At 35.9% G+C, this 14,513-nt stretch overlaps 1 protein-coding gene across 1 annotated transcript in view; it reads left to right on the forward strand.

Annotated features, from left to right (window-relative positions):
* The window catches only part of NSUN7 (NOP2/Sun RNA methyltransferase family member 7), a 53,779-nt gene that overhangs the window by 14,077 nt on the left and 25,189 nt on the right, over positions 1 to 14,513 (forward strand). The window contains exons 4-7 of the mRNA XM_043970493.1: positions 1,047 to 1,105; positions 1,498 to 1,628; positions 12,977 to 13,129; positions 13,654 to 13,837. Coding sequence (XP_043826428.1) covers positions 1,047 to 1,105; positions 1,498 to 1,628; positions 12,977 to 13,129; positions 13,654 to 13,837 — 527 coding nt within the window. The remainder of the gene's footprint in view (positions 1 to 1,046; positions 1,106 to 1,497; positions 1,629 to 12,976; positions 13,130 to 13,653; positions 13,838 to 14,513) is intronic.

Here is a 14,513-nt window from a genome sequence, read left to right on the forward strand (position 1 = left end):
TTATTGTGCTGTAAGAAACAATAAGCAGGCAGATTTCAGAAAAACCTGGAAAGACTTAAATGAATCGATGCTGAGTGAAATGAGCAGAACCAGGAGAACATTGTACACAGTATCAATGACATTGTGTGATGATCAACTATGATAGACTTGGTTCTTCTCAGCAATATAGTGATCCAAGATTATGCCAAAGGACTCATGATGGAAAATGCTCTCCAAGTCCAGAAAATACAACTGTGGAATCAGGATACAGATTAAACCATACTGTTTCTACTTTTTCTTTTTTTTTTTTTTAGGTTTTTCCTTTTTGTCCTGATTCTTCTTTCACAACAAGACTAATGTAGAAATATGTTTAATGTGATTGTACATATAAAACCTGTATCGGATTGCTTTCTTCTTGTGGAGGGGGGAGGGAAGAGAGGGCAAAAAATTTGGAACTAGAAATCTTATAAAAACATGTTGAAAACTATCTTTATGTGTAACTGGAAAATAATAAAATACTTTTATGATTAAAAACAAACAAAAACCAAACCAAACCAAATCCTATGAGATGGGTAGTACAAATATTATATACTCCTTTTAAAGATGGAGAAACTGAGGGTCAGAGAGTTTCTGAATTACTCATGGATGTGTTGGCTCATCAAGTATATTTCAGGTTAAATTATTTACTGTGTTCAAAGTATAATAAAGTTTTAATTTTTATCTCTGTGCCCCTAAATCTTTATGGAGAAATGGAGTACTTTTTGAAAGAAAACATCAATAATAAATGCTTTTTTGTTGTTGTTGTTTTGTTTTGTTTTAGGGCAATGGGGGTTAAGCGACTTGCCTATGGTCACACAGCTAGTAAGTGTCAAGTGTTTGAGGTCACATTTGAACTCAGGTACTCCTGAATCCAGGGCCAGTGCTCTATCCACTGCGCCACCTAGCTGCCCCCCAATAATAAATGCTTTTAATGAGATTACTTGAAATGTATTATCATTACAAAGTTGACTTTTTTTTTTTTAGTTTCAGCGATAGTCATATTAAAGACATATTTCTTTGTCCTTTAGATCAAGATATTTTGGAAAGTATATTAATAGACAGCTGTTTCTATCCAAATGTGTCAATAGTAAGTAGACTTTTAAAATATAATGTGGGATATCTGTACTTTCTGGGTTTTTTAAGAGTCTTCTATAACCATTAATAATTGATTGCGTAATACTAGAGAAATTGTTAAAAATAGAAAAAGGTGGGTGAGTCTCTGGGAAATAATCTGCTGAATTTTTTTTTCACTTCTAAGATTGATTCCATGCCCATTCCTCTTGAATATATACAGATAATTATAATCATTCTTTATGTTAAAAGATTAATTTACATTAGGTCATTTCTTCTTGGGGAGTAGAAGAAATATTATAATAATATTCTGCTTCTTTATTCCGAATAACCCTATAGTTGCCAAAGAGTAGAAAATATTGCTATTGTATGTCACTTTATTTTCTTTGTGTGTATTTTATTTGGTAGCCAGATGCTCTGACCAGTCTTGTTGTTGTGATGCTGTATGACTTCCAAGACAGAAAATTTCAAAGTCGACTCATTTCAAATGAGGAACAGTCAATTTCAGAAGTTCAGGAAGTAGAGAATCTTCTTAACAGGTATTACTAATAGCAAAAGGAAGATCAAAATTTTTTAAAGTTCATATTTTCATTGACAGAATAATACATGATGTTCATTATAGATAGGTGTCAAAAATCTGTAGGGAATATTACTGAGTGATGTACAACTTTAACAGTTTACTGAATTTTCTTTCAAAAATTGCCTTAGGAACAAGTTCATTAAAAAGAACTATTTTAAAATTGAATAGGTTTTAAAAGTTTACTTTGAAAGGCAGATCTTGTATACATAATGAGAATAATGAAAAAATTTCTAAATTTGTTTTTATCAGAAAGCATGAAAATTGGATGAATTTCCTAGTCTGTTATGAGCAAATTAAAGCAGAGTCATACACATGTGTGTGTTCATATGTCCAGATTCTTTCTCAGGCTACTTATTGCTCTAGAAAAATCCAGTTGGAACAAACAAGAAAAATCGCAGCTATATATATAAAAGGATTAGTGAGCCAATTATTTATTATAAACAACATAGTTCAACAGTTATTCTGTTCATAGTCTCTTTGCTAAAAACAGTAAATTATATTATCAGTGAGAATCAAAGAAAATTACAATGGTAATTATAAAATTCTAATCAGTTTTCCTTAAGGCATAATATAGAATATGAAGTAATATGTCAGAATATCTATGAAATGACTGCAATTCAACTGCCAAATTTCAAGTGGCTCAGAAATTTTCCTTTGTAAATAAAACATAGATGCCAGAGATATTTTAACAGGCATAAATGTAGGCTTGGTATTTTTTCTTCATGAAAATTTTTGTATAATTAAAAAATGATACTTAGAATACCACCTTTTTTAGGCTACTGATGCTTACATGTCATGTGTATTTTAATTATGATTAAAAATGAGTGAAGATTTTATGGGAAATTAAAACATGAAAAGTTCGAAGCTTGAAGATTTTTTTAAACATTTGCTATGAATGATCCAACATTTTCCCCATTTATTCTAAATACGTTCTTATATCTTTTTTTTCTTTTGAGCTAGTCAATGAAGGTTAAGTGACTTGCCCAGGGTCACACAGCTAGCAAGTGTCAAGTGTCTGAGGCCGAATTTGAACTCAGATCCTCCTGAATCCAGGGCCAGTGTTTTATCCACTGCACCACCCAGCGGCCCCCAGTTGTTATATCTTTTAAGGAATCTTGTCACTTATATGGAAGATAACTTTCTGAAGGAGGAGAAAGAGCCTTTAATGTGGTATTTTGCTCTAGGGAATCAAGTGCTTTTTATCTTCATCAAACAATAAACACAGTGGGATCTTATTGTCTACTTCTTTTAGTCCATTGTTTGATTGTAAATGTGTGATCCTTTGTGGAATATCGGGGTGAAAACTACCTGTTCCCTTCTAATACCCTCCTCAACAATACCCTTAATGCCATATATAGATTTTTCTCATAAAAATTTTACATAGATGGGAAGTTAGGCATATGGCTTGGTAATTATAATTTCTCTCCAAGTTGTCATTGTCTTCTTGTTGTTGTTGTTATTATTGTTATTTTGTGATAAGGTCTGAGATTTTTTTCTACATCTTTAGTAACTTCCCCTCCTTCAGAATTGATTCCTTAATTCTCTAAAAATTATGTTTCTTCCAGAATGACCCTCCTCTGTGTATAATTGATATAGTTCAGATGCTTTTCCTATTTTTCTTCTTTTCAGTACCATTATCTTCTGAGAATTTTTTTTAGAGCTATTACGTTTTTTTTTGTTTTGTTTTGCAGGGCAATGGGGGTTAAGTGACTTGCCCAGGGTCACACAGCTAGTAAGTGTCAAGTGTCTGAGGCCGGATTTGAACTCAGGTACTCCTGAATCCAGGGCCAGTGCTTTATCCACTGTGCCACCTAGCTGCCCCCGAGCTATTATGTTAATAGTCTAAATGTGGTGGTTCCTGTGTATGCAACAATGAAAAGAATATTCTAAAATCTTTGCAGATCTTTGTTTCATTTATTTGTTCTCCTTTTGGATTGATCCTTAAATGCATCAGGATGACTTTGCTTAATTGAGTTTCTTCTCAACTTTCTTTAAACTATTTTTCCCTTCACTGTTGCTATTATGTTGTGATACTGCTCATAATGAGCAAATATTTATTAAGCACTTTCAATGACTTGGGCACTGAGCTGAGTGCTAGGAATGCAAAAAAGCAAAAATAGTCTTTGTCCTCAAAGAGCTTTTTTCTACCTTACTTTTTGGTGAGATTTTATAAAAAGGTATATATTCCAAAAGAGATAACTTGACAGTGATTGGAGAGTTTTTAATTGGGGAGTGCTAGCTAAGCAGCTCGCCACAATATTGGGGCAAGGAAGGAGACTGGCAGCCTCCCTCAAAACAGAACAAGATTTATTTTAACAAGAACGAACTTAAAAAAAAAAAAAACACAAACAGGATCAGTAGGATCAAGGGAAAGGAAATAAAATGGGGAAAGGGAAATTATAATACCTGAAAAAATACCACCGCCCAGGAATCAGCTGAAAATATGCAGCAGAATGCCTGTCTCTTTCTAGCTTCCACCTCGAATGCCCAATTCTCCTCCCCCAAACCTAGAAACACCCCACACAGCCCCAGCCAATGGGATGGCTGCTCTGACAGTCACATGACTGCCCTCACTAGGCTTCTAATCATTACAATTTTGCCAGGCCCATGTAGATGTCTGCGAGTGGTGCCAGAGCCTTGGCAATGGCTACAACCAGTGGGTGGAGCACTGTTTGGTTTGTGGAGCCCCAGGCCAGTGCATGCCGAGGCATAAAAACCTCAAATATCAATTCTTAACAAGAGCTGGTATCAAATCCAGAAAGACCTGGGGTTCAAGTCCTTCCTCTGACATGTAATGGCTGTATAACCCTGGAGAAATCACTTAACTCTTCAGTGCTCTAGGCAACTCTTTTGACTATAAGTTGCAGAGAAGATACTGACCTTGTATTGGTAGGGGATGTTTTCTTTTTTTGTGAGGCAATGGGGATTAAGTGACTTGCCCAGGGTCATACAGCTAGTAAATGTCAAGTGTTTGAGGCTGGATTTGAGCTCAGGTATTCCTGAATCCAGGGCCGGTGCTTTATCCACTGCGCCACCTAGCCGCCCCCAGGGGATGTTTTCTTACCTAGGTGTATTTAGACTATTGAAATCACATATCTAGTTCTTATCCCTATATATATATTTTTTTGTTGTTGTTGTTTTTTTGTTTTTTTTAGTGAGGCAATTGGGGTTAAGTGACTTGCCAAGGGTCACACAGCTAGTAAGTGTTAAGTATCTGAGGCCAGATTTGAACTCAGGTACTCCTGACTCCAGGGCCAGTGCTCTATCCACTGTACCACCTAGCCGCCCCATCCCTATATATTTTAAACTAGTCTTATTCTTGTCTGCCATGTTTTACTGCGTGACAGATAAGTTAAGCATCTGATGACTAAGGTGGTCTTTAAGCTTTCCTAATTATGGTCATTGATTTGTATTGGTTAGACTAATGTATTCAATTACTTTATTTAGTGACAGTGCTCTGAATCTGTTCTTTACTTTCAGCATCAATAACATATCGAAATAGGTCAGATTGGAGTTGTTTTTAATTACTCTCATCATTACTTTTTTCTAATTTTTATTCTTTATTCTAGCTTTGTATTATTTTTTATCTTTGTTCTAATCAAGGCAGTGATCTGACTGTACAAATATGACTGATTTAGGAATGACTTGTAACCAATTTCACTTTCGTGATGCTATTCAGTACATATCACATTCAATGACTTCTGATTCTTTTCTCAAAGAAAATGTTTATGCTGGATAGGTATGATCCTTTTGTATGGTCTACAAGTCTTTGGCCTCTCTAATTCCTTACTACTCTACCTTTTTGTAGTATGTGAGAGGAGCAGCATTTTCCTCGCCATGATGGCTTTTCCTCTATATAGTAGTTTTTCAAATTTTGGGGTTTTTTTTGTTTGTTTTTTGTTTTTCTTCCACATTTTTGCTTTTTTCCCAAGTTTTTAGAGTTTTTAGTTTTCATTTTTTTTATGCTCTGAGCCCTGTTCACTTACAACTTGTGAATTGGTTCTCATTTTTGTTTTTGTTTTGCTTTTTCCTTCCTTGCTACTACCTATGATGGGAGAACTATTCAATGAAAACCCTATAAGCATTTAAATGATAGAAGGCCCTTTAGGAGATCTTTAACACCTTGCCACTAAGGGGTGGGATGTTATAGAACCAGCATTTTCTTCCCCCAATAGCTCCAGCTTCCCTGGCACAGCATCCTCCTCTACATAGCTGCTGCAACTGTGATCAACATAGGGTTTTCCACCCTGTTGGATGGCATTCCACCAATATGCCCCTACCCTCAATAGTCTGTCCTTTGAAATTATAGTAACCTGGCTGCTAGTATCTAATTAGCCTTTTTGTACTTGGCATCCCCCCTTTTCCAGGTTACCACAACTTGGGCATATGGCCTCCGGTCCCCTTGGGATCCTGCAGCTGGGATCTGGGCCTCAGGGAAACCTTAGCTTTTGCCCTAGACAGCTTTATTCCCAAAGTTCCTCAACTCTGAATAGAGAGATCTGAGTGGCACAGGCCTTCCAAGCAGGGTTGGGAGCATTAGGCTTGGGAGGAGCTGAAGGACTGTTATTGCCTTTATCCAGGATTTCGGGGTATAATTTCACTAGTAGCCCCATAGGCTAATGATCAATCACTTACATATCTACTATTTCGAAAGCCACACCCGAAGCTTTTCCCTGTTTGGTGGGTGGCAGATATGGAGTCTTTTCCAACTATGCTCAGGACACTTATTCAAACCTATAGCTATATTTCCCTCATGGCTACTGGCTCTCAATTTCCTACTCAGATTTCACCAGTTGATCTGTCCAGGCCTGTATAGTAATGCGCAGGGGAAGACCTATAGCTAAAGCTTGCTTTCATTCTATTGGTTGTTCAGTTGTTTCAGTTGTCTTCATGACCCCAATTGGGGTTTTCTTGGCACAGATACTGGAGTGGTTTTCCCTTTTCTTCTCCAGCTTATTTTACAGATGAGAAAACTGAGGCAAACAGGGTTAAGTGACTTGATTTATTTGACTCCATAAAAGTAAGTCTTCAGAAAAGCTCCCCAAGTCTTTGAAAGTTGGCAGCAAAAAGAATCCCTGCATTGGCTCCATTAGACCATGTCCTCAAGAGCCATCTCTCCTTTGACTCCTCAGTTTGTTGTTTGAACTTCTCTCTAATCTAAAAAGTTCCTTTGTGGTTAAAAACCTGACCCATGCCCTGTTCCTCTGATGGGGGACGCCCCATTCTGGAGTGTAGTAATAGGGTAAGCCTGGAACTCTTCTGGCACATCATTCCCCTAGCTTATTGCTCTGATGCTACCTCTGGTTTAGAGGCTATTTGTCCCCTGCATTGGTTTCTGCCTGGGGCTCTAAGTCTCCAGTCTCTTCAGGAAAGCTAAGAGTTCTGTCTCTAGTAGCTGGATAACTCTTGGCCAGTTACTCTCAGCCCTGTAATGCTGGCAGTCCAACTTTTGTAGAATGGGTAATAATAACCTCTCTTTCAGTACCTCCTGCACCCACTGGGCCAATTGCTCTGGATCAGTGGGAACCTATTCCTTGTTCCACTGAGAGGATTTCCCACACACATCCAGAAAGGCTCTAACAGCATGAGGTGTCCAGCCATTGATCAGCCCAGAAATGATCCAGAATTGTAGTGCGCTTCCCCTTACTCAGCCATGATATGGCTCATGAGGCCCTCTCTTCTCTACAGACAGATGCTGCACAGCTCTAAAGCCAATGCCCTCTTAGTTCAGGCTCAATGTAGGGATGAAACAAAGCACTCCCTAGAGACTGGTCATTTAACAAAGGAGCTTTCCTTCGCCCTGACAGTAAGGATATTCAGGAAGGATATAGTGACACTTATCTTCAGTTTTTGTAGATGAGGCTTCCTTCACACAGAAACGATGGTATATGATAATCTCTTGGTCTTGAGCACCCACTGAATCTTGAGAGGTCCTAGTCTAAATGGCTTGAGCTTTTTATTGGCTCCAGGCCAAGAAGCTGGGGCCTGCTATTACAGAAGTGGCAGCAGTCAGGTTTTGTGGGGAGGAGGAAGAAAGTTGTACCAGAGGGACTCCTAGAGAAAGTGGGTGAAAGTAAATTGTGGTGGGGGGAGGAAGCTTCATCAAGGAGGCCAAGGCTGAAGGAAGTGTACTGTGTGTTGGGAGGAAGCCAGAGGGGACGCCGGAGGGGAGGAAAGTGCTGGTCCCATAATAACCATATAATGAGGTTTACTTATAAAAAATGTTTGGTATGTTCAGTTATAAAATATATTTTATTATACCTTAAATGAATTTTAATTTTTATTTAAAATGGATACATAAATGTGTTCCCTTTCCCTTCTTCAGTAAACTCCAGTGGCTCCCTATTACTTCCCATTACATTATATTACATATAAAATGTTCCACTTGGCTTTTAAAGCCTTTCACAACCTGGCTACTTCTTCTTCCTCTTTACTCCCCTCTACATATTCTAGGATCCAGGGACTCTGGCTTTCTTGCTGCTTCTTGGACGGGACACTCATTTTCTCACCTAGGTACCTTTTCACTGTCTGTCCCCTGATCTTCAGCTCCTGGTTTTCCTGACCTCTTTGAAGACTCAGCTTAAACTCTACTTTCTGCTAGAGACATTTCTCTTCCTTCTTCCTACCCTATTAGTGCCTTCTTTCTGAGATTACAATTTGCCTACATTGAGTGAATCTTGTATGTACATCATTGTCTGCATTTTGTCTCCCCGTTAGACTGAGATGGTTGATGGTAAGAATTATGTTTTGCTGTTCTTTGAATTCTCAATGCTTAGCACATAGTAAATGATTAATAAATACTTTTTGATCAATTGACTGACAAACTTTAAAGAATTTAGCATCTTAGTTTTTTCTAGCATATAAGAAACAAGAAGAAATTTTAGAACAGGAAAAAAAATCATTATAAAACCAAGCAAGTTATTATGCTTTCTGTTCCTACCTCATCATTAACCACTGTAGCTTGTTGCCTGGTCAAAAAAAAGTAGCAATATACTTAAATTTATACCTTTGAATCTTGGATCCAAGAGATTTTCCTTAGTATGAATTGATCGACAAAATTCTTCCTGTGTATTTGTCTTTATTGACTTCTGTCCTGATAAATGGAAACATACTTATACTCAAAACATAATTTGATTTTCTTTAGGTCATTTGTTAAGGGATATGTGTTAAAAATGCAATTTCTCATTGTCACATAGTGTTACTGGATAAATTGGCCTTAGAATATTCAGGAAATTCTGCATCTTCATTCAGTAGATAGACATGTCTCTTTAAGTACTCCTAAGACTTTTGGACATCTTAACATAACCAACTATTATTCTCTTGAAGAGTGTCTTTGTTTTTTTGGTAAATTTTAAAGAACATCACCATTCTTCCTTTGAAAATTATCTAGCATGAACACTTTAATAGCATCATAGAATCATTGATTTAGATCTGGATGAAACCTTGCAAGTCATTGAATTTTACTCAATCCAACATTATTTAACACTATTTCTCACCACTCTTCACCCCCCCCCCCCCAATATCCAAAGACAGAGTGCTTTATTGATTACCCTTTTACAGATTGTATTACCTATTCACAATCTGACCCTGTTTTTGTTCAATTAATGCTTGCTAGGCGAATGGCTTGATAGTCTTAGTAATTTGAAGATGCTTGCCCCAGTTTGTTTGACAGTTATTAAAAAAGTGTTGCAGAAGAATGTTTTGCAAGATTTCATTAAAATATTCTTGATTTTTTAGATGCTATCTTTTCAGTGATGAAGTCATTGAGAGATTTTATTTGGGTATATAGTAGCTTACAATAAGTTTGTTTCTTGAGAGTATTATCAAGAAAACTTTAGTGATAATGTTGATGTTGTAGAAGCAGTAGCAGTAAGAACATGTTTTTAAAAATTTCTTTCAGTTAGCAAAAATAAATATCTTTGCTCTCCCACATTCCTTCCATTGAAAAAAAAAGAAAAACAAAACTCATGTAACAAATATGCATAGTTAAGCAAAACAAACTCTTGAGTTCACTACATCCAAAATAATTGGCTATGTCCAAAAATAAATCTAATTTTGCACATTTTGCAATTTACCTCTCGGGAGGTGAATATAATAGTCCTCTGGAATTGTAATTGGTCATTCTCGACTCTTTTAAAGTTTTGTCTTTACACTGTTGTTATTATTGTAAGGATTGTTCTTCTGGTTTTATGTTCACTTCATTTTGCATCAAATCATAAAAGTTTTCCCAGGTTACTGTGAAATTATCCTTTTCATCATTTCTACAGCAGAATGATGTTCAGTTACATTCATATATCATAATTTGTTCAGCCAATTGATGCCTTCAACTGTAATTGGTTTCTAGTTCTTTGCCACTATTAAAGGGGATGCTATAAAAATTTTTATACATATACATCCTTTTCCTCTTTCTTTGATCTCTTGGGGGTATACAGACCTAATTGTGGTATCGCTGTATACAGTTTTGTTTTGTTTTTTTTGTTGTTTTTTTTTTTTTAGTGAGGCAATTGGGGTTAAGTGACTTGCCCAAGATCACACAGCTAGTAAGTGTTAAGTGTCTGAGGCCAGATTTGAACCCAGGTATTCCTGACTCCAGGGCCAGTGCTCTATCCACTGCACCACCTAGCTGCCCTGCTGTATACAGTTTAGTAACTTTTTGGGCATAGTTCCAAATTGCTTTCCATGATGGGGAGACCATTCACAGCTCTACCAATGGTGAATTGGTTTGAATGTTTTCCTAAAGCCCCTCTAACATTTGTCATTTTCCTCTTTTGTGAACTTGGCTAATCTAATGGATGTGAGGTGAAACTTCAGAATTGTTTTGATTTGCGCTTCTCTAATTAGTAGTGATTTGGAGCATTTTCTCACATGGCTATTGGTAGGTTTGTTTTTTCCTTTAAAAATTGTCTAGCATGAACACTTTACTAGCATCATAGAACCATTGATTTAGATCTAGAACAAACCTTGGAAGTTATTGAGTTTGACTCTATCCAACATTATCTAACACTATTTCTCACCAACTCCCCCCCTCCCCCCATTCAATCTGTTGTCAAGGCCTGTCAATTTCATCTTTGTAACATCTCTGGAATATGCCCACTTCTTTCCTCTGTTACGACCACCATTCTAGAGTAGCATCTCATCACTTTGTGCTTGGACAATTTTTAATATAGTTCAACTTGGGATTTTTAAAATGTTTGCAGTATGTTACTTTTATATAAGGATATGGTTGTTTATCTTGGTGGCATTTGGAAATATATATTTCATTTGATAATATTTTTTTCCTCTTAAAATAATTTGTGGTAGAAAATGTTCCCATATGCTATAAATTAGTCTCACAATTGTGTTGAGGGGAAAAATTAAAAGATGTTTAGTAGCTAGATTACATATAAACGCAGATTATCATATACAAATTTAATAATGGAGTTACCTTTAATTTGGAGCAATAAGTAACTCCTTCAGGCTGTTCCTCATTGTTTAAGCTAAGTATATTTGAATATAACAACATATTAAATTAATAGGAATTCAATTATAATTTAATCTTTTTTGATGGAACTGTAATCTCATTGATATATGCACTCCATGTACCCACTGGTGCATATTGTAGCCAATCCTTCTTATTTCATTTGAAACCTCCATTTTCTTATAAATCTTGCATTAAGGATATACCCATTTGATGGAGTTAGTTTGCTAGTTCTTTCATTATTTTGTGGATACCAATGTAGTGCTCAGGTTTACTATTTTCCTTCCTAGCCTATTTCCTTTTAAAATAATATACATAATTTTGGGGGGGCAGCTATGTGACGCAGTAGATGAAGCACTGGCCCTGGATTCAGGAGGACCTGAGTTCAAACCTGGTCTCAGACACTTGACACTTACTAGCTGTGTGACCCTGGGCAAGTCACTTAACCCTCGTTGCCTCAGGGGAAAAATTAATCAATGAATGACTTAGATGATTTAAATGTCAGCAAGCAATATATAAATGCCTTCTCACAAATATTTTATTCACCAGTGTTTAAAAGGATATAATCTAAACTTGTAAAATTTATCAGGAAGAAGAAAAAAAATATTCCCCCCACAAAAATCTGGAAAAAGTGTTTATAGTTGTTGTTTTTTCCTGTAATTTCCTGGGGCACTATAGTGGTGGTTGTTTTCCCTTAGGACTTAACACTTCAGAGTCACTCGACCAGGAAACACTAAAAATTAAATATGGTCTCTGCTCAGTAGGAGGAGCTCACACCTTTATGAACTGGAAATATTGACCAAAAATCTTCATTCTTAGAATTACAATAGTTTAATATACACATATATCCAACATCCATTGCTGTGGTATCATATAACTCTTAGACATAGGAACTAAAACAATCTAATTTTGTTGTGGTCAGAGCCTTTTTCAGACATGGCAGCCTTAGATCTTGTATTTTTGGGGGAATTTATGCTTCAGGGTGGATGATTGGGTATCTTTAGTGGTAAATTGAACTAAGTAGTAATTTAGGGAGGCATTTGGTAGGAGAAAAAGGAATTGAGACAAACTTGATAAAAATGAATACAGTATTAATTTAAAACCTCCTTTTCAGCCTACTTATCACTTACTCTCGAGGGACCTTGGTTGTGATTATGACTAGTTGTCTGGCAACAACTCTTCTCCCCTCCCCATGCCCCTTCTGTTGAACACACTCAGGTAGCTTATTTCCCCTTTGTTTTGTGACTTTTTCCCCCTGTCTTCAAGGCTGTCTTTGTTATTCCTCTAGACAATATCAAAGATAAAAATGTCATAGGAGTGCTGTGTAATATATACTGTATACTGTGTAATTTGCCCTGGACAGCCCTCCATTACTTTAGGAATTAATAGCCTACATTGTATCATCATAATTTGGGCTTTTATTTTAAAAATGTCCTTTTTGGGTTTGATATAAATTAAAATCACGGAGTTTTCAGGATACTATTTAAACTTTTTTGTTTGTATACAAGCATTGTTAGGTATGAGATATTTAGGAGAGGGGAGGGCCAGAATCAGGTTCATGAATGTTCAAGTCCATGCTACAAATGGCTAGAAATAGAGACCTAGGAAGATACTGAAAGACCTAAGACGAAGAGATAGATATGAAAGGGGAGCACAGGAAAATAAGTAGGGTTACTAGATTTCCATTTCAAAATCTGGTAAACCTTATTAAATTTATTTTAAAACATAAAGTACGAATGAAGAGGAATTACTAAAATTTGGAGTGGAATTTATTAACATTTCTAGTGGGATATTGATAGTCCTGTATTTTAAATGCACTTTTCAGTAAAAAGTGGATTTTATATTTTTAGTTTTAAAACAAAATTGGCTGCAGCACTGGCAAGATGTCGAATTAAACATGATGCTCTCTCAATTTACCACATTCTACCAGAAACTGTTAGAAAACAGGAACAAAGAGCTTCTACTTTGCCACTTTATGCCTGGGTAAATACTTGCAAAGTCAGGTAAGATTTCAAATATTTATTTTCCTTATGTGGAAGTTACTTAACTTCTCCTTTCTTTAGGCAATTCTAAGACTAAGTTTCAGAGAAGATGTCGACCCGTGTTGGTAGAGGGAGTTTCCTCATCTGGGAATTGCCTACACCAATGAAATCAAAGGTCCAGCCAGTCCCCATCCTCTTTCTGTTTTAAAACTTAAAAAGTAATTTAAGTATAAATTTGAGATAATCTTTTATTGAAGGAGAATATTTGTATAAAAATAAGTGAAATGATTTATTTTTTAAATCTTGATTCCTGGTTTAATTTGAAATTTTAATTCTAAATTAAATTCTAGAGTACGCTTCTGTAGACTAACCCTGCAAAGTTGCACTAGATACCTATAAGGAAAATCTTTACATAATCCAGATTAGTGTTCTTGGGTGTATTGAATATTTTTCATGTTAATAGAACAAAAATTTACTAAATTTATATTTAATTTAATCTTATTGTAATTATGGTCAAAGTAAATAATTGAATGTTGTATCAACAGCCCTGAAGGTGTTTGTGATGATTTGAAGAAAGAAGGATACACCAAAGTAAAATCTGCATTTGACTTTGAGTGTAAATCTTTTTGTATGGATCAACATTGCAGTGATGTCTTAATTTTCCCATCTCATCTTAAAAGTGAACTTCTTAATATAGAACTTTGTGCAGATTATAAACTTTTGTTTCAGGTGAGCTAACGTTTCCTTTTAAAGGTTCTCCTTACTAAAAAAAAATGAGTAGTCCTAATTTTTTTTCCTCCAACAACCTTCTCAAAGGTTAAGCCTCAATGTCACATCAAAATATTTTAAATGTAGAATACTGACTTTCTATTCATACTTATGGAAGATTTACAGCTTTTTTGAATTTCAACTTCAATATAATTTAACCTTGCACGCCCAAATTTTTCAAACTTTAATCCCTTGTGAAGCAGCATAGAAATGACTTCTCTTTCCTTACCCCCACAATTTATTCCTGTGCAACTGGCATCAGAGAATAAATTAATCTCTTGTGGGTTAAGAAGTTTACCTTGGGAAATCTTTACTTGGTAATCTTTGAATATCCAAGATCATAGCTTTCTGAAAAAGGTATTGAAGCTTAAATGCCATTTATGACTTAACTAAGAACGGAATTCTGTAGTAAACAAAACTCCAGATTTTTTTTTAGCTTTATCATTTGGATTAATATTTCATTATCAAAAGATTAAGTAGGGGGGCAACTAGGTGGCAAAATGGATAGAGCACCAGCTTTGGAGTCATGAGGACCTGAGTTCAAATCTGGCCTCAGACACTTGACACTTACTAGCTGTGTGACCCTGGGCAAGTCATTGCCCAGCTCAAAAAAAAAAAGAAAGAAAAAAAGATATAA

The sequence above is a fragment of the Dromiciops gliroides genome, chromosome 6, assembly GCF_019393635.1.
Source record: "Dromiciops gliroides isolate mDroGli1 chromosome 6, mDroGli1.pri, whole genome shotgun sequence".
NCBI classification, from domain to species: Eukaryota; Metazoa; Chordata; class Mammalia; order Microbiotheria; family Microbiotheriidae; genus Dromiciops; species Dromiciops gliroides.